Source organism: Accipiter gentilis, chromosome 17, assembly GCF_929443795.1.
Source record: "Accipiter gentilis chromosome 17, bAccGen1.1, whole genome shotgun sequence".
Lineage (NCBI taxonomy): Eukaryota > Metazoa > Chordata > Aves > Accipitriformes > Accipitridae > Astur > Astur gentilis.
The window spans coordinates 24,376,725-24,396,876 of record NC_064896.1 but is presented as its reverse complement, the minus strand read 5'-3'; the positions used below and the strand labels follow the sequence as shown (position 1 = coordinate 24,396,876).

The 20,152-nt window shown below is 38.0% G+C and overlaps 1 protein-coding gene across 4 annotated transcripts in view; it reads left to right on the top strand.

The window, feature by feature from the left end:
* Positions 1-20,152, top strand: part of LUZP2 (leucine zipper protein 2) — a 329,431-nt gene that overhangs the window by 272,088 nt on the left and 37,191 nt on the right. For all 4 annotated transcript variants that reach the window (XM_049820232.1, XM_049820233.1, XM_049820234.1 and 1 more), the window contains 2 exons: positions 9,385-9,459; positions 13,537-13,701. In XM_049820232.1, coding sequence (XP_049676189.1) covers positions 9,385-9,459; positions 13,537-13,701 — 240 coding nt within the window. The remainder of the gene's footprint in view (positions 1-9,384; positions 9,460-13,536; positions 13,702-20,152) is intronic.

Sequence of the window (20,152 nt, the reverse complement as noted above, 5' to 3'; positions counted from 1 at the left end):
CGTTGTTAGGGAGAGCTGGATTTTCATGTTGCAGTGTGATAATGTACAGCTATTACTTTGATGACTTGCTTTAAAATAGTGTGTTTTCTTCAAGGAGTATCTTTGTTGAAAGCCATCCGGATGGCAGGAAGAAAACTGTAAGTATATTCCTGAAAGCAATTGCATTGGTGGCTTAGGCAATGGAAATATAGTGTAGATTCTATTCATGTTTGAAGTTGTTATATGAAGATTGTTCTATTTACATGTGAGTTTCTAGAACGGGATAATTTTACAGAATTCAATTTTTACTGTTTTGAGAATAATAGGATTTAATATGAATTTTGTGCCAGGTCAGGGTTTTTTGCTGATGAATCTGGCAGGCTGCATCCTGAGGTGGATGACTGATGGGCTCGGCTGTGCAGGTTTTCATGGGTTAATATGTCATGAGTGAGAACTGATGTTTAATATAAGAGATTGTGGGCTCTTCCTTGAGGTATTTCTACTTCGTAAGACAATGAGTGTTGGATTTAGTCTTCACGGTTTAGGATCTCTAAAGCTCTTGCTACAAGTAGTTCAGTCTTAGAAACTGCTGATTTTTTTTCATTCCAGGTGAGAAGACTTATGATGTTTTTTATTTTTTTATAATGCTTTTGTTGATTATTGACTTTGGGGTTTCTTTTTTTTCCTTGATCAAGACAGTATGTTTGTACGCTTTTAGATATGTAGCTGGAAGTTGCCCACTGGATGTTGGATTTTGGTTTTCAGGTTATCAATTATTTGTGGGTTAGATCTGGCTACTTCTTGGATGTAGAAAAATGTTTTAAGACAGGATATTATTGAGTTGTTTTTCTCAGTAGAAGCTGAAGCCCCTGGGAGAGACAGGAAATTGAAATTTGCTTAGTTGATTTTTGTAAAATATATTAGGGCTGTTGCATAAGTATCTGTAGTTGATATTTGGGTGGTAAGAGATGGCGTGATTACTTCTCAGATAGCTACCTTGTTGAGATAACATAGTTAGGGTAGGGATCGTTTCCTTATCTTCTGTTACATGGCCTTTTAGCACTGTATAGTGAGTACTTCTTGTTTTCATGAAGCGCAAGATTTATTTATTTATTTATTTTGTAGTAGTTTTTTTTTTTTCCCCCTGAATAGCGGTATAGTGTATTTTCATGACCTTAACAAAAAATGTATTTTGAAAGGCTTATCCAGGTTACGTGTGTTTTGCTTAGGAAGCAGATGTCACTGTTTACTTCGGCCCCTTTTTGCTGGTGCGTATTTTCATTTCAAATGCCGTACTTTAGCATTTTGTATGTTGTTGCTTTGATGTTATAATCATTAGTAATGTGTTAATGTTAGCATATTATGTTAGCAAGACAGGAGGGGCCTGAAGATCTAGGCAGAACTGGCCGCTGAAAACTACAAGCTATTTGGAGACATGGGGATTTTTTTAATATAAAGAGATAAGTGACATGCAAGAAGGTGGAGGGATGTCATCATATATATTCCCCAGTAAGGACATTGGATCATGTATTAACATAATTCTTTGACACCCTTATTGAAAGAAACCTACTATTCTGTTTTTTTAGTGGTTTCATGCAGTTTTTAAATAACAGATTTGCGAAATGTGAATATTGTTTCAGCACTTAGTAATTCAGGTCTATCAGTTTATTGTCAGTACGTTTTTATAACACGGTTTTGAGCACGAGAAATAATTATAACTTTTTTTCATGAACTGAAAAAATGAATTTTAAACTTTCTATATGGCCCTGAGGATGTGGCTTTAAGGATATGGACTTGCATTAGACAGTAATGCAGTTTTAAATAGCTGGTTTGAGTTACCGTGTGAGACAAGGCTAGTCAATAACCAATGTGAGACCAGGTTACTTAAATCTAGCAGCAGCAGCTCCATGTTTAACTGGTAGCGTACAGCTATTCAATCAACTTACAGACCTGGTCCAGTTCCCATTAAAAAGAGGAGAGGTTTACTATTGATAGTCACTGGAAATTGACTGGGGCTTTGACTGACATTTTCCAAGTGGTTTAATTATAATAATGATTTTGAGTGTGCCCAGTAGGGTTGAAAAATTTAAAAACCTTTGTCACATAAAGTATTGAAAAATTCCAAACTGCCCAAAGATCAGAGAAAAAAATAGGACTGAGGGAAGGGCATGTAAAAAGCTGAAAGATGAGTCACAGCTTCATCCTGTGTAAATGTGCAGCAGGAAAAAGAGGGAATGTTTTCTATGAAAACTATGGACCTGGATCCACGTGTGTTATATGTCAAAAGGGTGCAAGAAGCTGTACGAGTAATGCCGATGCCAGGAGTATACTTTGAGAGCAACTGTTTTGGCACAATCATTTTTCTTCAACATTTAAGCTTCTGCAGTGGTAGGTGCTGTAGAAATTGCCAGGAAAAAATGTCTTTTTTTTCTGAATTATTAGAACTGAAGACATTTTATGCTGAGGATATCGGGGACAGGACGTGCTGTCAGCCTCCCTGCACGGAGGGAGGGAACGGTCAGGCACAAACATGACAAACTGTGAAAACGAAGAGCAGGTAGGTACCAGCCACGGTGCCCACGTTCGTTGGATTTCCCTGGAACCGGAGAAGCCAGAGGAGCAGCCACGGTGGTGTCTTGGGCACCGGGTCCTTGGTGGCACCTGGCACACGTCGAAATCCAGAACCAGCCCTGGGGCTCCTTGATGAACCATGCCGTGGGGTGATTGCTTGGGAGATCACCTGGCTCCAGGCAGTCGGCATCTGGAGCCCATTGACATGTGCGTCCCAAATTAGGTGTGCTTCCTAGCAGAGGCAATTCTGAATGCCCCGGCATTTGTTCCAAATCGGAGGGAAATAAAAATGATTTGGGAAGATAGTTCTGCATCACTTAGTCTCCTCCTTCCTTGAACCTGTTTTCTGGGATAATACTGAAAGCAAATTCAGAACCACCTATGGGATGATCTGCAGCATGAAGTTCTCAAAACAAACACAATAAATTTAATCTGCATTTGGGGAGGGTTTTTGAAATTTCTGAATTACTCACTGTTGGCTGATTCGGAGGCACTTTGCATTAATGAATATGCTGGTGTTAATGAATACTGTATGCGTTGGGTGGTTTAGGTTTTACTTTATTCATCGGCTGAACAAGAGGTAAAGTTTTTAAAATGGAGTTTTAAGACGTTATCTCTTGACAAACACTTTTAAGTGGTATTACCAGAAATACTATTCTGTTTTCTTTGTTTTGCATCTTCCTGACAGAATTATACTTTTGACTGGAATGGTCAAAGGAAACCCCCAAACCAAAAAGCTGAACCTTTGGGCAAGATGTTAACTAATTCTCTCAAGAAAAAAGGAAGTAAATGTTTCCAGCGCACTACTGGCAGCCGTGTAGACCATTCTGGTGTGCCTAACGTGAATTTTAAAATGCCTACCCCCTCAGCGTTTGTTCTCGTACTGCTAAAATAAGCAGTACAACGGTTTAGAGAAGACTGACTTAGAAAAGAAAGAGCAGGAGGTTGTTGTAATCATGTGGATTGGTTATCCATGGGAAACAACAACCGGTGCTAAAACCGAAGGTGCTCCGGCCGGATCCGAAGGGAGGAAAATCCCCTACGGGAGGTAAAGGGGCAGGCCAGGCTCTTCTCTTCGCGCGCATCCTCTGACTGTGTTTCTGCAGAGAAACAGTTGTTTTCCTTTAGTTAGAGGCCGAGTACTTTACTAAAACCCTAGCGAGCTGCTGTTTTGCTTTTGCTGTAACGAGTTTTATGTGAAGGAAAAGCGTGAGGGTTGGGGAAGGAAAAGTGAAATTTCAGCTAATAAAAAAGCACAAAGGTCTTATTTCCTTTTTTCAATGTACATCCGGAACAGTCAGAAATGAGAGATAAAAGTATTGTGGCAGTAACGAGCATTAAGAAAATGTACAAGCTGTGAGACTTTGCAGAAATGATGTTTTTAACTGACTTTTCTTGTTCTAAGTGCTTGAAATATAATTCAGATATTGCTGAACGTCTGGGTTTTGCTGCATGTCTGATTAAATGGAATAGCTGCCAAAAAAGTGTAACACATTTAACACCTTGTGCTACAATAAACAGTACAATTTAGAAGCACAAGTCCTTGTTTTTCTAAGATACAAGTAATGCTTACAGAATACGCACGGTCGAATTGTGTTTACCAGATAATTTATTCAAGTTTCCGGTTAAGTGGTTTCCAATTTAAAAAGTTGTCCTAGTTAGAAAATATAATCAATTATAAAATAAAAAGTTGTACATTAAGTATTTTTTATCTTTTTCGTTAAACATTTATTTAAGGCTATGCGGGAAAAAGTGGAGTTCAGAATACCCAACCTATTTAACGTGTGATTAAACATCACTTAGTCAATCATGTTTTCTAATTAAGCAGAATGTGTGTTAATTCTGTCCTCGGTAAACAGCAATCCTTGGTATGAAATACAATACATCCTTAAACGTTTTGTAATAACCAAATAAAATCCCAATTTATCATGTCTTGAAGTAAAGAAAACCTGGTCATGACTATGTTTATCTCTGCACGTGTGAGTAATCCTTCTAATGTGAAGCTATAACCTAGGCTGTTCTGGGGAAAAAAAAAAAGAAAACCCAAACCTTTGAAATTTTGTGTAAGGAAAAGAAAGGGAAGGGAGTATTTTAAGCAGCTACAAGTTTCAAAAAAACAAACCAAACCAAAAAAACCAACATTCCCCCCCCCCCCAAAAAAAAAAAAACAAAAACAAAAAAAACAAACATAAAAAAAAACCCCAAACCACCGGCAAAAGCCATCCTTATATACTTTATATTCTACACTGACATGCTGTATAAAGTTTCTGGGAAAGAAATGCTAGAAAGCCTTTTAAAAATAGTTTTTGGCTGCGCTAAGCAGCATGCAGTATTTGTAATAGCTGTACAGCTGGGCAGCCGCCTCACCCGCCTGATCAGAACCGTAACCCTTAATTATTCTGGGGGTGGAATTCCTACCCTGCTATTAACACGGGATACATCAGGGATTAAATAAGACCGAAATGGTAAGGTGGGCACCATGCACTCTGTCCTCCCTCTGACCCACGCAGCGTGCCCAGTATTTAATTAATTGTACCCAGTATTTAATTGTAGTAAGGGGTCCTGTTTCTGGCACTGCTCAGGAGGAAATAGGATTGTTTGGGGTTGTTTTTTTTTTTAAGCGAGTCATTGGGTTACTTGGTTTGTTAAATTGTACACAGAAACAGGATCACAGCCTGGTTTTGCTGACCTGTACCGTCAGGAAAAGTCTAGTAACTCACCTCAAAAGGTGAGAAGCTTTAGGTTTTGTCTGACTCCTGAGAAGAAATGGGAGGACTGGGAGGAGGAGATGTCTGTGGGTTTGGGAAGAAAGTTCAGCTCTACCTTTTCAGGGTAAAATACCAACAAGAACACTTAAAGTAGCTGTATTTGGGGCTTATTTGTAAAGTACCACATTGTTATCAACAATATATAATCCACCAGTAATTTATTCATTGTATTTACGTGGGTATGTTTGTCCCAAGAAAGATCATCGAAAGGATTCTTTTCTTAAACCAAACAAAAGCTATAACTTCTCCAAAGCTACACAAAAGACCACTAGTGAATGGTTTTTTTCTTTTGCTGTGACTAAGGAAGTGAGAAGTGTAAAGCTTCTAGCCACTGTTTTTCAGATTACAAAACTCCTGTCTCACCCCCCTCTTTTGTTGTTTTTCTGTGCCTTTGAGGAATACAAACATCTCAATTACCTATGTTATATTGATATGATATTTATAAATTCTTGAACATTGAAAGTCTTCATCCCAAAGACATGTAAGCATTGCCTTCACATTTTTGATGTATATGCAGAAATTCTCTCTGGTCTCAATTACTCGTTGCAAAACATTCTATGCATTTTGGATTTCTCTTTGTCTTCCTGAAATCAGACTAGTCTTTGCTTTTTGTATATTTGCCTGGAAGAATTTAAATATGGGCATTTTGTCTAACGTAATTCAGAATGGATAAAGGTAAGCGCATTCATTTACGTGAGTTAGAAAGGTGTACTTCACTGACAGTAATTGCGCAGTGCACTCTTTCAGAGGATGAAAAAATTATCTCACTGTTTCCCCTGTAACACCTTTTTCTGCAAGAATGCCTAAGAGAAACTTAATATTTTTAAAGTTTTTTCAGACTGTGGTCTTTAAAGGCACTTTACTCCTTATCAGAATTGGCCTTGTGTAGTCCTACTTGTATTTTGCCTTTTTTCTTTATTTGGTATCCAAGCCGCATTAATTGAATTAGGCTCTCTAAAGATCTTATAAATTAAACCAGCAGTGAGACTACTGCAATATGAATTCAACCTTGATAGACAAAAATTTTCAGAAAAAAAATTTATTATTCTGCCATTTTGTGTCTAAGATATAAATAAATATCACTACTCACGAGCGAACGCTTCATCAAAACTGCATTTTTAATGCCAGGATTTTATTCTCACTTGATGTCAGTTGGACTGATACCACTGACCTATTGGCTCAGTTATCTGTGAAATAAAATAAACCTACATGAAAGTTACAGAAACAGTTAGTCCATCAAAATAAGACAGTATTACCAAAAATAAGAATAAGGCTGGATTAATGATCCACTCAGAAAGGCTTTATTGATACATACGAGCCTGTCCTTTGCAAGAATACCTTTTCACCGTAAACAGAAAATGTTTTCCTTGATGTGAGCAGTGTGATTAAAATATATTAAATCTTTATAATGGCAGGCATCAATAAAAGAAATTAAACACTTTTCTTCCAAGTTGCTTTTTGATACGGCTGCGGTCTCATTGAGTACAACACATTATGTAGCACCAGGCATCCCCCTGCAAGGAAAGAAGCAGCAGTCACCTGTAACCACCGTTTCTTGCTTTCTATCAACTACCCAGCTTTTCAGGTGCCCACATAATGCATGTGTTGAAGGAAACCAGACACCCTGAAATTCATAACTTTAGCTCTGGTATTCCACTGCTTAAAATTGTAACACAGATGGTGCTGAATGGAGAAGTTGCCTAGTTGTCTGGCCCGCACCGGGTGGCAATCCATCATCTTCCATGTGATTCTAATCCTTTAGCAATGCGCGCCGTCCGAGATGCCATCCTGGCCTCTCATTTATCATGTAAATGTTATTTGGTATAATTTCCTTTTTAATGGCAATTCAAATTATTTAACTATATATACTGTTTTTCAAATCTTGCTTCTCATTAATTGAAAATATATGAATTCGTATAACTACTGTAAAAATAGTTTAATAAGTAGCAATTATTAAAATGTTAGTGATGTGAGAAATTACTTGGTCTAGTTCTAGTATCTAAAGAGAACTGTCTCTGCGTCCGAGCCAAGCTTAATGTTCAGTCTTTCAAACACTGACTGGCACCGCGTTTACTGTGACATTATGTACCGTGGTTAGTAACAACTGCAAATGGCACTGAACTCTAGAAAAATTCCGATATAAGTTTTTTTTCTCCAAAAAGCCAGTGATAAGTCCAGTTACATTTTGCAAATTCCAGTGAAACGGCGGCATTCTTCCTGTATTAGATGCTCTGCTGCCAGACCGAGGAACCAAACCAGTGGTTCGATCTGTGTGTGTGATAGCGACTGGTGTCGGCTGTAAGAAACGTGATGCAGTGGAAATTAGGGACTGCGTTCTCAAGAGACTTCCCTGTAGCTGGGGAAGCCGTTGACTTCTGCTTTGAAGCAAGATTCCTTCAAGATTGGTTTTGACCAATGAAACTGTGACTGCTCTGATGAATCCACAGATAAATGCCTAATCCTGTTTTAAAATACGACTAAGTAGTTCTTTACGTGGGCAGGGAACTGAAAATCCCAGGATTTTGTTGTGTTACCAGCCAGTACAACCTATGCCTAATGCTAATAAACGTCACTTGAGGTATCTGCTGAGAGGTCTACAGGCTTGCCCGAGCTGATATGGATCAGCTCCGACATGTGCTGGAAGTACGGTCATTGCCCCGAGCCAGAGACCAAGTGGACCTTGTTTTGTAGGGTTTATGCTAAACAGCGTTTATGTTGTGTGGCCATACATTAGGCTACGCTACAGTCAGCAGAGTGCACGTGATCTTGAAAAGTCTGGCAAGAAAATAGTATCTGGCTGGGGATGAACTTCAGAAACCTGGTGAGCATGGGGTGGTGCTGAGGGAAAGGGTGCTTGCAAATACTTGGTCAAAATGAAAATGTGTTGCTCTTTAGCTAAGAAATGAGAACTTTATCCAATTATTCTTGATGCACAAAATGTGCATTACCTAATCAGAATTTCAGAGAGAAAAGAAAACTGATTAGTCCAGTATCTTTCTCTATGGTTCCCTTCCTAAACGGTGAAATCAACTAGTGACCTGGTTTTGCAAATTCCACAGTAAAAAAACCCAACCCGTACCTTATCCCTTTTGGTTGCATTGTAATGTGCTATTAGTGACAGGGCTGAGAAGTGGAGGGATCTGGGAGCTCCAGCACCTCCAATGGAAGGTTCTTGCAGGGGATATTATTTCCCTGAAGAGAGCAGTCTGTTTGTGCGCGTCTGGCTCCTAGGGAAGGGGAGAGAAAATCATCGCCTGCCTTTACTGACTATTTAAAAGCATCTTCTGAACGCCTGCACTCAATATACTGCATATACATTGTAAAAAGCCAGATCTCCTCCTGAAGCACTATGCAGGAAAATAACGCGATGTCGTATAAAAAGCCAACAGCCCTTTTTCACAGGGTGCAGGCTGCTTGCCTGACCCTGACTTCACACACAAATCTCCCCAAATGCTTTCTCACTATGTAGTTGCATAGCTAGCTGTTTTGACAGTTTTCCTTTCACATTTCCAGGGAAGGAGATGGAGAAACAAATCTGGACTTAACCCCTTGTATACCGGCAGATAGTAGCCTTTCATAAGGAGTCTACACGCATGAATGTTTGGGTGTTTTCTAATTTCTCTGCTTATGCCAAGTCACATTAATGTTAGCATCCTAATGTTTAAAACTACAAAATAGTGTTTCAAATTACAAACAGAAGTCAAATAAATGAACAAAATAGTAAAAACTGTTTAAATATTTTGAATTTTTCAGAAGGATGTTATGGCATAATTCTAAATACTTTATAGTATAGAGTTACTTTTGCTACTGACATTGAAATTAGAGTAAACTTGCATTCACGTAAATGGAGCACATCTGAGCCCAGTTCCCGCATAAAAATACACTTTTCCTCAGGAAAAAAACCCCATCCCTTGAGGCCTGGCCTTTTTGCAAGTAATTCTGACCCAATTCGTATACATTACTTGTAAAATATATATCCTGTCCTCTCTCATAGGCACTGCATGAAAAATTATGGGGAAAAAATGCGTTGTAGATTGCATCACTTTTTTCTTCTTTATTTCCACAGGCACAACAGCTAACGGATCTGGAGCAAAAACTAGCAGTTGCAAAAGACGAATTGGAAAAGGCAGCCCTTGACAAGGTAAGAAGTGTAACGTAATGTGAGCGTGTTTGTCTCTATCAGCTGTGAATGTTTCAGTGTGATTTGACAAAAACAAATTAAAGTCTTGCAATGATTTAGATGCATACTTAATTGCATGTACCTGGGAGTAATGCTACTGAAATCAGTGGAACTAATTATGATGCATGAAGTTAAGTACAGCTGCAAAGTTATTTAAAAGGAGGCCAATCAAATTAGAAAGAAACATCTCAAAAACCCACAGAAAGCCAAATGCTACAATTCTTTATGTGCAAAAGTACACTAACGAGAACGTGCCTGTAACCGATATGATTTTTATCTGAGGTTTAGTCATAGTTCCAAGGAGGATGCAGTATAGAAAGGGGTCAGTCTCTTGTTAGAGTGGGACTGATGTGACGGAGCTAACTCTTCTGTGGGCAGAGGAGCCCACTGATGTCTGGGATGCTGCAGGGGATCCCAGGAAGGGGACAAAGCAGGACACGTTCATGCCCGTCAGCTGTGCAATGGGGAACTTTCTTCTAGATTTAGGGTAGCTGGGAAGAAAATAAATCGTGTAATGGGGAAGCAGTTTATCAGAAAGGAAAAAACTTCGATATGCTATCAAAGACTACTTTTTGGGGTTGGTTTTCTAATATTTTCAGGTTCCATTAGACAATAAAAAAAAGCATTGCCCTTGCACTAAAAGCATTTTTCTTTATCTTCAATATTTCAATCACTGAAATCATCCTCTTGAGTGAGGATTTGCATCCAGCATTGCAAAATGTCATCTGCGTAAGCAATGCTCGCAGTAGCGTTATTCAAACCTCTGTGTGCGTGTGGTGATAGATCATGTGTTTCTTGTTACTACTGAACAGAACCCCTCCACATATTAATTTAAAAATCAAGCATGTTCCTTCTTTGCTTGTACAACACTCACGGACATGGTCTCTCACTAGTGCCAGTATAATGTCTGTGGCAATGGCAAGAGAGCAATGCTTACCGTAAATATCTTCTAAATGCAGTTATTCATTATATTGCAGACAGTTGTGAAGGAGAAAGCAAAGAACGTTTGACATCAGGAACTTTTAATGAGAATGCTATTAAAGGATTCTGTCTGCAAATTAAAAGGGGATTTGCAGCACACCCAGATGACTTGTCTGACCCTCTGTTTCTTTCCTATTAAATGTTTTAAAATTTTAATTTAGGGCTCAGTTGTGGTTCCATAGGCTTAACCACAAGCCCAGTGTCATCTTCTTGCAAATCATCATTCAGAGAGTCTTTGGATGGTGTCATTGCTTACGTTCTGTGAAAGTGCAGTGGAAATGGCAAGCAGGAGTAAAAAAAGCAGTGCAAATGAAGGAAGAAAGCAAAGTTCACGCCAGTGAGAATTGCGAGACAGTTTTAGGAGACTAGAAATACCTGTATTTGACTAGTTCTAACTGGCAGAGTAATAAGACTAAGTTGTAGGTACCTTTCTTTCCTCGTTAAGAACTTTTTTTGCATGAACTATGAACTGAAAAGAGTTAAAGGTGGCCAAGGTCTATCCATGTCTTCGGTGAAGACTTTGGCCTTAACTGTTTTGGCAACGTTAGCACGCGTAGTTTCAGCTAAAGGAATGGAAGCAATGTGTAAAGCAATGTGCCTTTTTGGAATGAGCTGGGTTTAAAATGAATAATTGAGCGATCAAATCTCAAACTGTCCCTGTAAATAGGCATTAAATTGTATTTTTCTTTTGGGAGGGTATCAGACATTTCCATTAAATACTAGTTTGTGCTGACAGTGGTCTTAGTGTCTCTCATTAAGTCTACCTACACTACAACACTTTTCTAGTTCCCGTGATGGACCCTTGGAAGACTGACAAATTTTGCATTACCACAGCCCAAATTATTCTGTATTGAATCCAACCACACGACAAAGAGTATAAACAGATCTGGGAAATCTGAAGACATGCATCACACGTTGGCAGTATTTTGACCAGCAAGCAGCTTGCTTTGATCCCAATCACATCTCTGCAGGGTTATCAAGAGCTTTGTCAAACGACATTCCTGGTCCCAATAGTGTTTCCTTAACTTGTAGTCTCATGTTACCCATTTATACGACTCCTATCAGCAAACTCAAAATTGAATTTTGCTACCCACAGAATGAAAACAAAGTAACCTATTCTGTTTTTACCTTTGGAATGGCAAAATGGTTGGCCGTAGCCAAGGTAGAACAGGGACTAGGTGGCAGGGGTGGGAGATGAGAGGATGAGAAATGATCCGGAGGGTTTTCCGGACAGAAGGAGCGTGGTTTCAGATCAGTGTGATTTGCAGGGAGCACTAGGGTCGTATAGTGCTATAACGGCTGAGTCCATATCTTCAGGCAAAATTAGACAGACTGCTACCTCCGCCAGGTTGGTGTCTGAGCTTATTTTGACGATGTCAAATGGTGATTTATGCTCTCTTTGCAGTCTCTTCGTGAAAAGATGGGGAAAAGACATATTACAGGAAAAGAAGTATGCTAAGGTCTTCTGTTGCCAATTAGAAATTAAAAGATCTCCGAGTCAGATGGATAAAGTAATCCTTTCCCTTTTACGCTGCCATTAGGTTAGAGACATATCAGTCTGACTCCAGGTTCATACATTTTAATAAGTAGTTCATACAAAGTGCTGTCCTCTCTGATGATAATCTAGCATTGCTCCTCACTGCACGCTTCTTAAGGGACAGACATTCAATTTTGTCTGTTTGCAAACAAACCAAACTCTAGTCCATCTCCTATTTCTTTGATTTTCCTTATTGTGCTGTGCAGTAATAGTCTTTTTATGGTTGTCTTTGATCTTACCATTGAAACATACCCTACTAACTGGTTTTGCTTGTTTATTTTTAAAGAAACGCTCAAATTTTTACAGTTATGAGATGTATTCCCTGGTTCCAGTTCAGGGGAATTTTACCTGATGTAAAACATAGAATATTTGTCAGGTTCTAAAAAATACTTGTTTTTCAAATAAACTGAGACAAGGTGGTATATGCCGAATGTCATTGCTTAGGATTTGTATAACTGTGAAATATTTTCATATTGTATATGTAATATTTCACATATGTAGTATGTAGTGTGTAATGTTACCTATAATATATTTTCCATCAACTTTTGCCGTGGTATACCTTGATTTAGGTATCTTCAAAAAAAAATCTTCAAAGGTTGAAATGTGCTGATGTAGCTTGTAGTTGTAGGCATAATCTTAATATAAAGAATAAGAGCCAGATTTTTTTTTTTTTAAAGGCCAAATGTTGCCTAACTCCCCCTGAAATGAGTATGAGGAAGTTACCTCAATATCTAACATCTGACTCTAAGTGTTTCGCTAGGATGGAGTAAAGATTTTAAAATGAGATTTCCCCAGTGCTGTACTTACCTCACTGTTCTTACTGTCCCAGTTTATTTCAATGACAGACTGCTATTTTCATTAATATCTCTATCTCTGTTTCTATGAGTAAAACAGCAGTGTTGTAGCATGAGTTGCAAGCACTTCGCCACTTAAAAGTTTTAGTTCGGCTTGTTGGACAGTAATGGATCTAGACAATCATATTCTTAAGAGGTGAAAAGGCCTATGGTTTATTTACTGTACACTGCAACAGCTTAATATGTTCCTGAGGGACGTCGTCTTTGTTGGGTTAAAATCGATCTTTGTAACTTGTGGAAAAATACCAATTATCCTGAACATTATAAACAAAATTCCATGCAAAGACTGCGTCTTTGCAATACTTTTGAACGTTTACTTCTCTGTAACTGTTGCGTGTAAAAGTCCGGACGCTGTGTGATATTTGATAGATTGTATATTTGTTTCTTTTCCAATGAAATAATATTTAATAATTATTGGCAATAATCAGTGTGGATAAAACTGTACGGAGGGGAGGGAAGAGTGCAGTGACTTTCTGGGCAGTTTGGTGTGTAACGCACAGTAACCTAATCCTATAAAAACCTGCTTTAAACAGCCTTAATTTCTTCTGTTGTTAAGAAAAAGCAGCAGCTGTTCATAAATGTTTGGTTTCATGCGGAGAGCGAAAGCAAACAATTCTGTTCATAATAACACATCTTAGAGAACGGATGATTTCTTATTTTCCCCAGGAGTCACAGCTGAAAGCTCTGAAGGAGACCGTGCAGCTTTGCCTGTCTTCCGTTCTGCACAATCAGCCTCCCGCTATGAATCTAATCCCTTCAAAACCAGCTGAGAAGCTGACATCCCTAGTTACAAAGGGCTCAAAAGTTCCATTTCAAGTGACAAGCACCAAGGTACAGTTTCTCTCTCGGGTTTTTTTTTTTTTTTTTTTCAAACATCTTTGAAAGTTTGTCCTGTAAGAGCATCAAACTGGAACTAAGGAGGATTTTAAATTCATTGAAAGACTAGGATGAATTTGGGGGATAATTCTAAGCCTGTTTCTGATGTCAATAAACTTTTTTTAAAGTTAGGAAGCAGTTACTTTTATTGCTGAGGAACAAAATTCTGTCTGTCACTTGCTAAATGAACCATGTCTGCATAACAAATCTACAAGGAAGATGGATTTGCATCTGAAATAAGTGAGGATGCTAATTCATAGGATTATTTACCTGTTGGGCACCGATAGCGAGTTTGTGGTAATATGGCACTAAACAGTAAGACGGTTTTTGCTTGTCGTGATTTTTTTTAGTGAAAAAGACTGATATAAAAACCTAAAATAGTCTGGGGGATACAAATCAAATTTGCTAAAAGGGATCTATGAATTGATGATAGGCCACAAGGAATATTCTAATCATGCAAGATGGGAAGAGCAGTTTAGGAGAAAGGACGAGAAAAAGAATTGATGAAAAGTGTTTTGATTTAATAGATTCAAGCATTTTAATACACTCAAGATTTACTGTGATTAACAACTGTCCTGATAATTTTCATCTCCAGGGTTGCAATTTGCTCATGTATTCAACTGGTTCAATAGATCTAGAAGAAATCTGTGATTTCAATTAAAAAGGAAGTTTTACAGAAGAATGATTAAAGGACACTTTAATGTCCTCCTCAAATTCCAAAACTTTTTCCTGAAATATAAATAGGAATTGCTAACTCATAGCCCATTTGTAATTTTTATACAACAGCTGTTGATATTCACTGTTAGTACAGAGACTGAAGCCAAAAACTAGTAATCTTTCTGTATGTAATTAGAATCGAAATGCAATTTTAGAAAGCAGAATATAATTATAAAACTGAATCTCACATTGCTACTTTTACAGTACTGATTGTCGGTTCCTTAATAACTGTTTTATAGGAAGAAACCTTCATTCCCCAAAATTGCTGCCTCTGGAAACAAAGCACTGGATTCATTAATGGCAGCACATGGGGATATTAGTGCTCGTTTGGATTAAGATCACTGGTTCTATGTTCTGCAGGAGAGTGGACTCTTCTTTTGTAGGTCATGCAGACTGAGCTTCACTCTGGGATCTCAGGAGCACAGTTTTCCTGATTAATGTGGCTGTAGAATTGTCTGTCTGGTTCTTATTGTCCATCTAATCAGGTTGGAAGTGTTTGTGGCTCCGCCATGAAAGCCCAGGTGTACTGAAGGAAGAGGACCAAGAAGCCACTATGCCCCTGTCCAAGATTGGTGTCGGGTCAGAGCCCCTGAAGCATTTGAGGGCTCCTTGATTTTACAGGTATTGGTGTAGTGCAGCGGAGGAAAGGGGCATACGGAGCAGAGGTTAGAATTAGATGTTCGATATTTGACTGAAACACAGAACACTCTTCCTTCCTTTTTCTGCCATCATATAGGTTTTGTGTTTAATGTTCCCGTTTGTAAAATGGATCAGTATTTCCATGCTCCAACCTTTTGAGAACCGGCGTTATGTCCTGTGTACCCAAAAGTGCTTGAATAAGTTAGGCTGCCTCTTTAATAGACATCGCTCACATTTCTCTCTACTTGGCACATGTCATGAAAATGTCTGAGAAAATAATGGTCTGCAATCCTCTTCTTCCACACATTGACACCTCATTATTATAAATCTGTGCATTATCTGTGATTATAAAACCACTGAAATCTGCTACTGTGAAATAGGTTGTCAAAGAATCATAGTCAGTCCATAATTATACCCTCTGCACTTGAAGCTGTATTATAGAAGGCTTTTTTTTTATGATCACATCCATTCTTAAGTATCTTTTCCTCGGCTTTTTCTTCCTCTTACAAACCAACTAACTCTAACTACAGATGTGCAGCTTCCTTTTTTATTACATTTGCATAAACATTTTGGTATAGCAGGCTAGTATTTTTAGGTGAATATAAATGTGCGTAATTACTTAAGTATGTTTTCGTATATAAAAGTGGGAACTTCAGGTGAGCAGCACTTATGCATCTTGTCATGTCTGATAAGAAGCAGTTTCACCTTTAGGAAAGAAATCATGATGTGTTTGCTAAATATCTTATTTCAAAGATAAAGATCTTATTTCAAAGATTCTCATCCAGCCTAAAAATTGTTTTCTATAAATGTCAAACTTATTTTAAATCCATCGAAGGGTACATCATACGGTGTGAGACACCTGTATCGCTTGGGGAAAATCATCCCTGGGATTGGGGTGCTTCCTGCTTAAAAAAAAAAAAAAAAAAAGGTGCAAATAAGCAGGTTGTATATTTGTATTCACAATTGGTAACCCTAATACCTCAGTGCTTGTTAGCGATGAGATTTAACGCAAGAACATGGTGTAGAAAGGATAATTAGGAAAGTAAATCGCCAAATTTCTTGGGAAGGTTAATTTTAAAAATCGATTTCCTAGTGAAGTATTTTGGTCTTTCTAGAGAATGTGATATAAAGAAGCATAAATCAGGTTTAAAAAATCAGTGCAAATAAGTGCATAGAAGTGCCTGAATCGGTGCAAAAATTTGCTGTTCTGGATAGCTTAGTAATTTGGAAGAGTGGGTAGTAATAGGAAATTCTTACTTTTAAATCATAGAAAAAGTTCCCTTAAAGCAACCAAAAGCAGGATCAGTCTGAGGTGCATTTTGTGACGTGTCTTAAATGGGTAAGAATGTAACATACAGAATTTACCATTTGAATTGGGCCTAACATTTCAGACCAAAAGCGTTTACCTGTCACGTACCTCTCATAACATTGATACTGGTGCTAGTTTAGTGGGCATGATGGTGTGGGGTTGACGGTTGGACTCGATGATCCTAAAGGTCTTTTCCAACCTAAACGATTCTACGATTCTATGAAAGCGTTGACAATTACAAATGGATTTAGGGCTCTGTGCATACAAGTTCAATGACACTAACAACTAAAACCAAGCGTAACCACAAGGCTGGTCATTAATCCTGAGCTATGAGGTCTTTAATTTTCTGGATTGTTGACAATTATTTTTATTACATGGTTTCTTTTGCATTATAATGCCGCAGCAGTAACCATTCTGTGTTCTACCAGTGGAAAATGCTCCCAAACTAGTTGAGGGTTGTCATATCTGGCTTTTGTTGTAGCAATTTCCTTGCCTCGTTCCCATTGCAGAGGTGACGATGGAAGAAAAAAATGAAGAGAAAGGAGGAGGACCGAAACTCCCCTTTCTTTTTTAATCTCCAGATGAGTGCCTAAGGACCTGGGTGCTTAAAGACTGTTGTTAATGGATGGGAACTATAACATTTCCTAGGTTGCCTGCTGTGGGAAATGTGGGTTGCTATAATCCGTGGGTCAGAGCACTGGTACTGACTTCCTATTGCGGCATCTCCTGCACTTACTGTATCTCGGCATAACAAAAAACTGCATGAATTTATATGGAGTTAGTAGATGGAATGCATTCTTACTCCATTTGTTTTAATTCCTCTTTCTGAAAAGGTTAACATTACACCTTAGAAAAGTTGTCATAATACTTATCTTTCAAATATCTTTGGCTGGGCAGCGTAAAGATACCTGTGCTCCAAATGCAACAAAATGAGTTTTAGTAACACTCTGGAAAATTAATGGCAAACCAAAATCAGAAGTGAAACAGAAGAAGAGTCTATTTCCAGTAGCGAGGTTGAATACACAAATCACGGGGAATGCGGTGACACAGAGAGCAGCGTAATAGTGACTAGTTTGCTCTGTAGCGTTTTTGCCTAATGCAAACCCATTGTTTCATGTATTCCCCAAATGAATTCCTTCATTATCGATGCCCTGTGGTTTTTGTGTATTTTGTCAACTGCACCATTTTAAGAGTGGAAATACGCATGAATTTCAAACGGTAAACACCCCTTCCCATATTGTACATCGCGTAGGTGGAAAGATCACCTATGAATGCCACATCAGTGTCCTAGTCTTGGAGGACATACAGGCCGAATAAGAATGAGAACTATCCTTCTGCAGAAATGCATAGTACAAACTGAAAGGGGAACTACCACTCCATTTTTGAAAGATTTTAAAGATCTCACAAGAAAATGCATCACTTTTGTGGTGAAAACGGCTGCAAGGAACTATTGCCTCTGCCTCGCGTATATTGTGAATATTGTGGCCTCCAGCATGCATTGATCAGTGTGAAAATTCAGAACAGTTAAAGTACTGTGGGCCATCCTCCTTTTATCTGGAAATGAGTACTTCATTCATCCTCCATCAAAGTAAGCTTGGGGAACTTCGTACCTTTATTAAGCCTAAGAAAGTGTTCTTGGCGGAGCAGGAACGAGGAGAGCTTGTCAGACCGTTCAAAGAAGGTACAAGCCTGGAAAGTTGGTCAAGAACAAGGTAGACTCTGAAAACCATTTTGAAATGGCCATGTAGGAAATGAAGAGGCTGAGTTTTTCTGTGTTGGTACAGAAATAATGTATTGAGGTTAGATTTAAGCTCACAGTTATTCTGAGCGCGTAGATACTGAGCGTCTGCTACAGACACAGAGCAAGGCTGCTGAAAAACTAAGATGATCGTAGTGTCAAGAGTCTTAGCTGCTTCACTAATTTAATCAGGGGGGTTGACTTTTTTAAAAAAACTATTTATAAAGGATCTATGGTTTATTTAGGAAGCCAGACTATTTCTTAGGCCTTACCCATTTCATTCTACAAATGTGGAAATGATTGATATAAATATATATAAAATAATAAGTCAATAGTTAATTATTTGTATGAAATATTAATTATACTGTTGTCATATTACTGATAATACTGTAGGATATTATAATTATATAATTGACTAGACATTTGAAAAAAAGAAATATAGTTACATATGTACGTTTCTTCAAAATATACAAATACATTTTGAAGGAAAGAAGAAATGTCTGGAATGTGTAGGCTGGACCCAATCCATGTTTATGAAGACTGAACAAAGTGGGTTTTTTAATTATCTTTTAAGAGTGGTTTTGTAGATCCTAGAAAACGAACAGAATAGCTTCAGATTCATGAAAAATTAACTAGCTGAATGTGGCAATGTATCTATCGTCTCATCTCTCTCCCTTTGTGGTCAAGAAAGAAACCTAAATCAGAACAAATTACTTAAGGAAATAATTTCTGTTTTCTAAAATCAGGGCTATTACCGTTCATATAATTTATCATAATATTCCAGGATAAATGAAGGTTCTGACCCTTTGAATAAAGCAATTGCAAATTCTTTGCTCAGGAACCTATGAAACACCACCAATGTAATTATGGACTTATTTTTGTCCTTACAGGAAAGATTAAGACACTGAAAGCTTTTCTAATGTGTCTGATTATTTTCACTCAGGGTGACCTCTGTATAACATGCTGAAAACTTAACTTGGAAGTTATTTGTCTTCAGGCATTGCGTTTCAAACTGGCATTATGTCAGGAAGCACCCCAAGTCTTGTGTGTAATAACTGCATCCCAGAGGCAGAAAGATGAGCAAATGGACTTCTGAAAAAGAGATAATAGTCTGAATTTATAAAGATGTTAGTGAAATGAATCGGATATCTGAAATTCAGTGTGTATATCCTTTCTGGTAGCATAGTCTCTGTTTTATGGCTTTGGAAAAACAAAGCTTTAAAAAGTAAAATATTTTATGACTGTTCTTCTCCAATTTTCCATTGATTTTTGCTGTGTACTTCCTCACTGTTGCCTGAGTCATTCTCTGCATCTATCTGGTATTTCAGACCATGAGGGCAAAGACAGGCTCTAGCGGTCAGGTTTTTTTCCTCTATTTCCTTGCTTGCTTTCATTCGCCTTTGTTCTTTGTTCCTAAATAGTCCTCATCATTTCTCCTAACTTACTACTTTTCAGCATTATTCTCTCATTCTGTCTAGCTAAGTATTCTCTTCTGCCATCTATTCCGTCCTTAACTTTAAGAATAATAAACCTCATTATGCTATTCCTTTTCCTATAAAATGAGCATTCAGATCGCAGAGAGCCCAGTGTTGTCTGAGGCAGCTTTTTTAAAGGGTCTGTTTCAAAAAGATCACAAAATATGAGGTTAGGCCTGAAACAATGACAGGCTTTAAACAAAAATTAAGCCTGCTTTATTGGCTGCTATGGTAAATGAATATTCTATGTAATTGTGAAAAACACATAGAGCAAAACTTTTCATTTAATTGAGCTCCAGGATAATACAAGCCAATGCAGATATGGCATGGAAAGCTCAGATTTATTTGGAAATTAAATGTATGCTCACAATTGAGGGGAGGAAAAAAAAAAAAAAAGAAAAAGGTGTGTATCCTCATAACTTTGTCAGAGGAAACAGAGGTTGAACCTGAGGGCACAAAATATAGTATCTGTGGTCAGCTATTAGTAAACAGCAAGAGCACTGAGGGCAGTCAATAGATTTGTGCTCC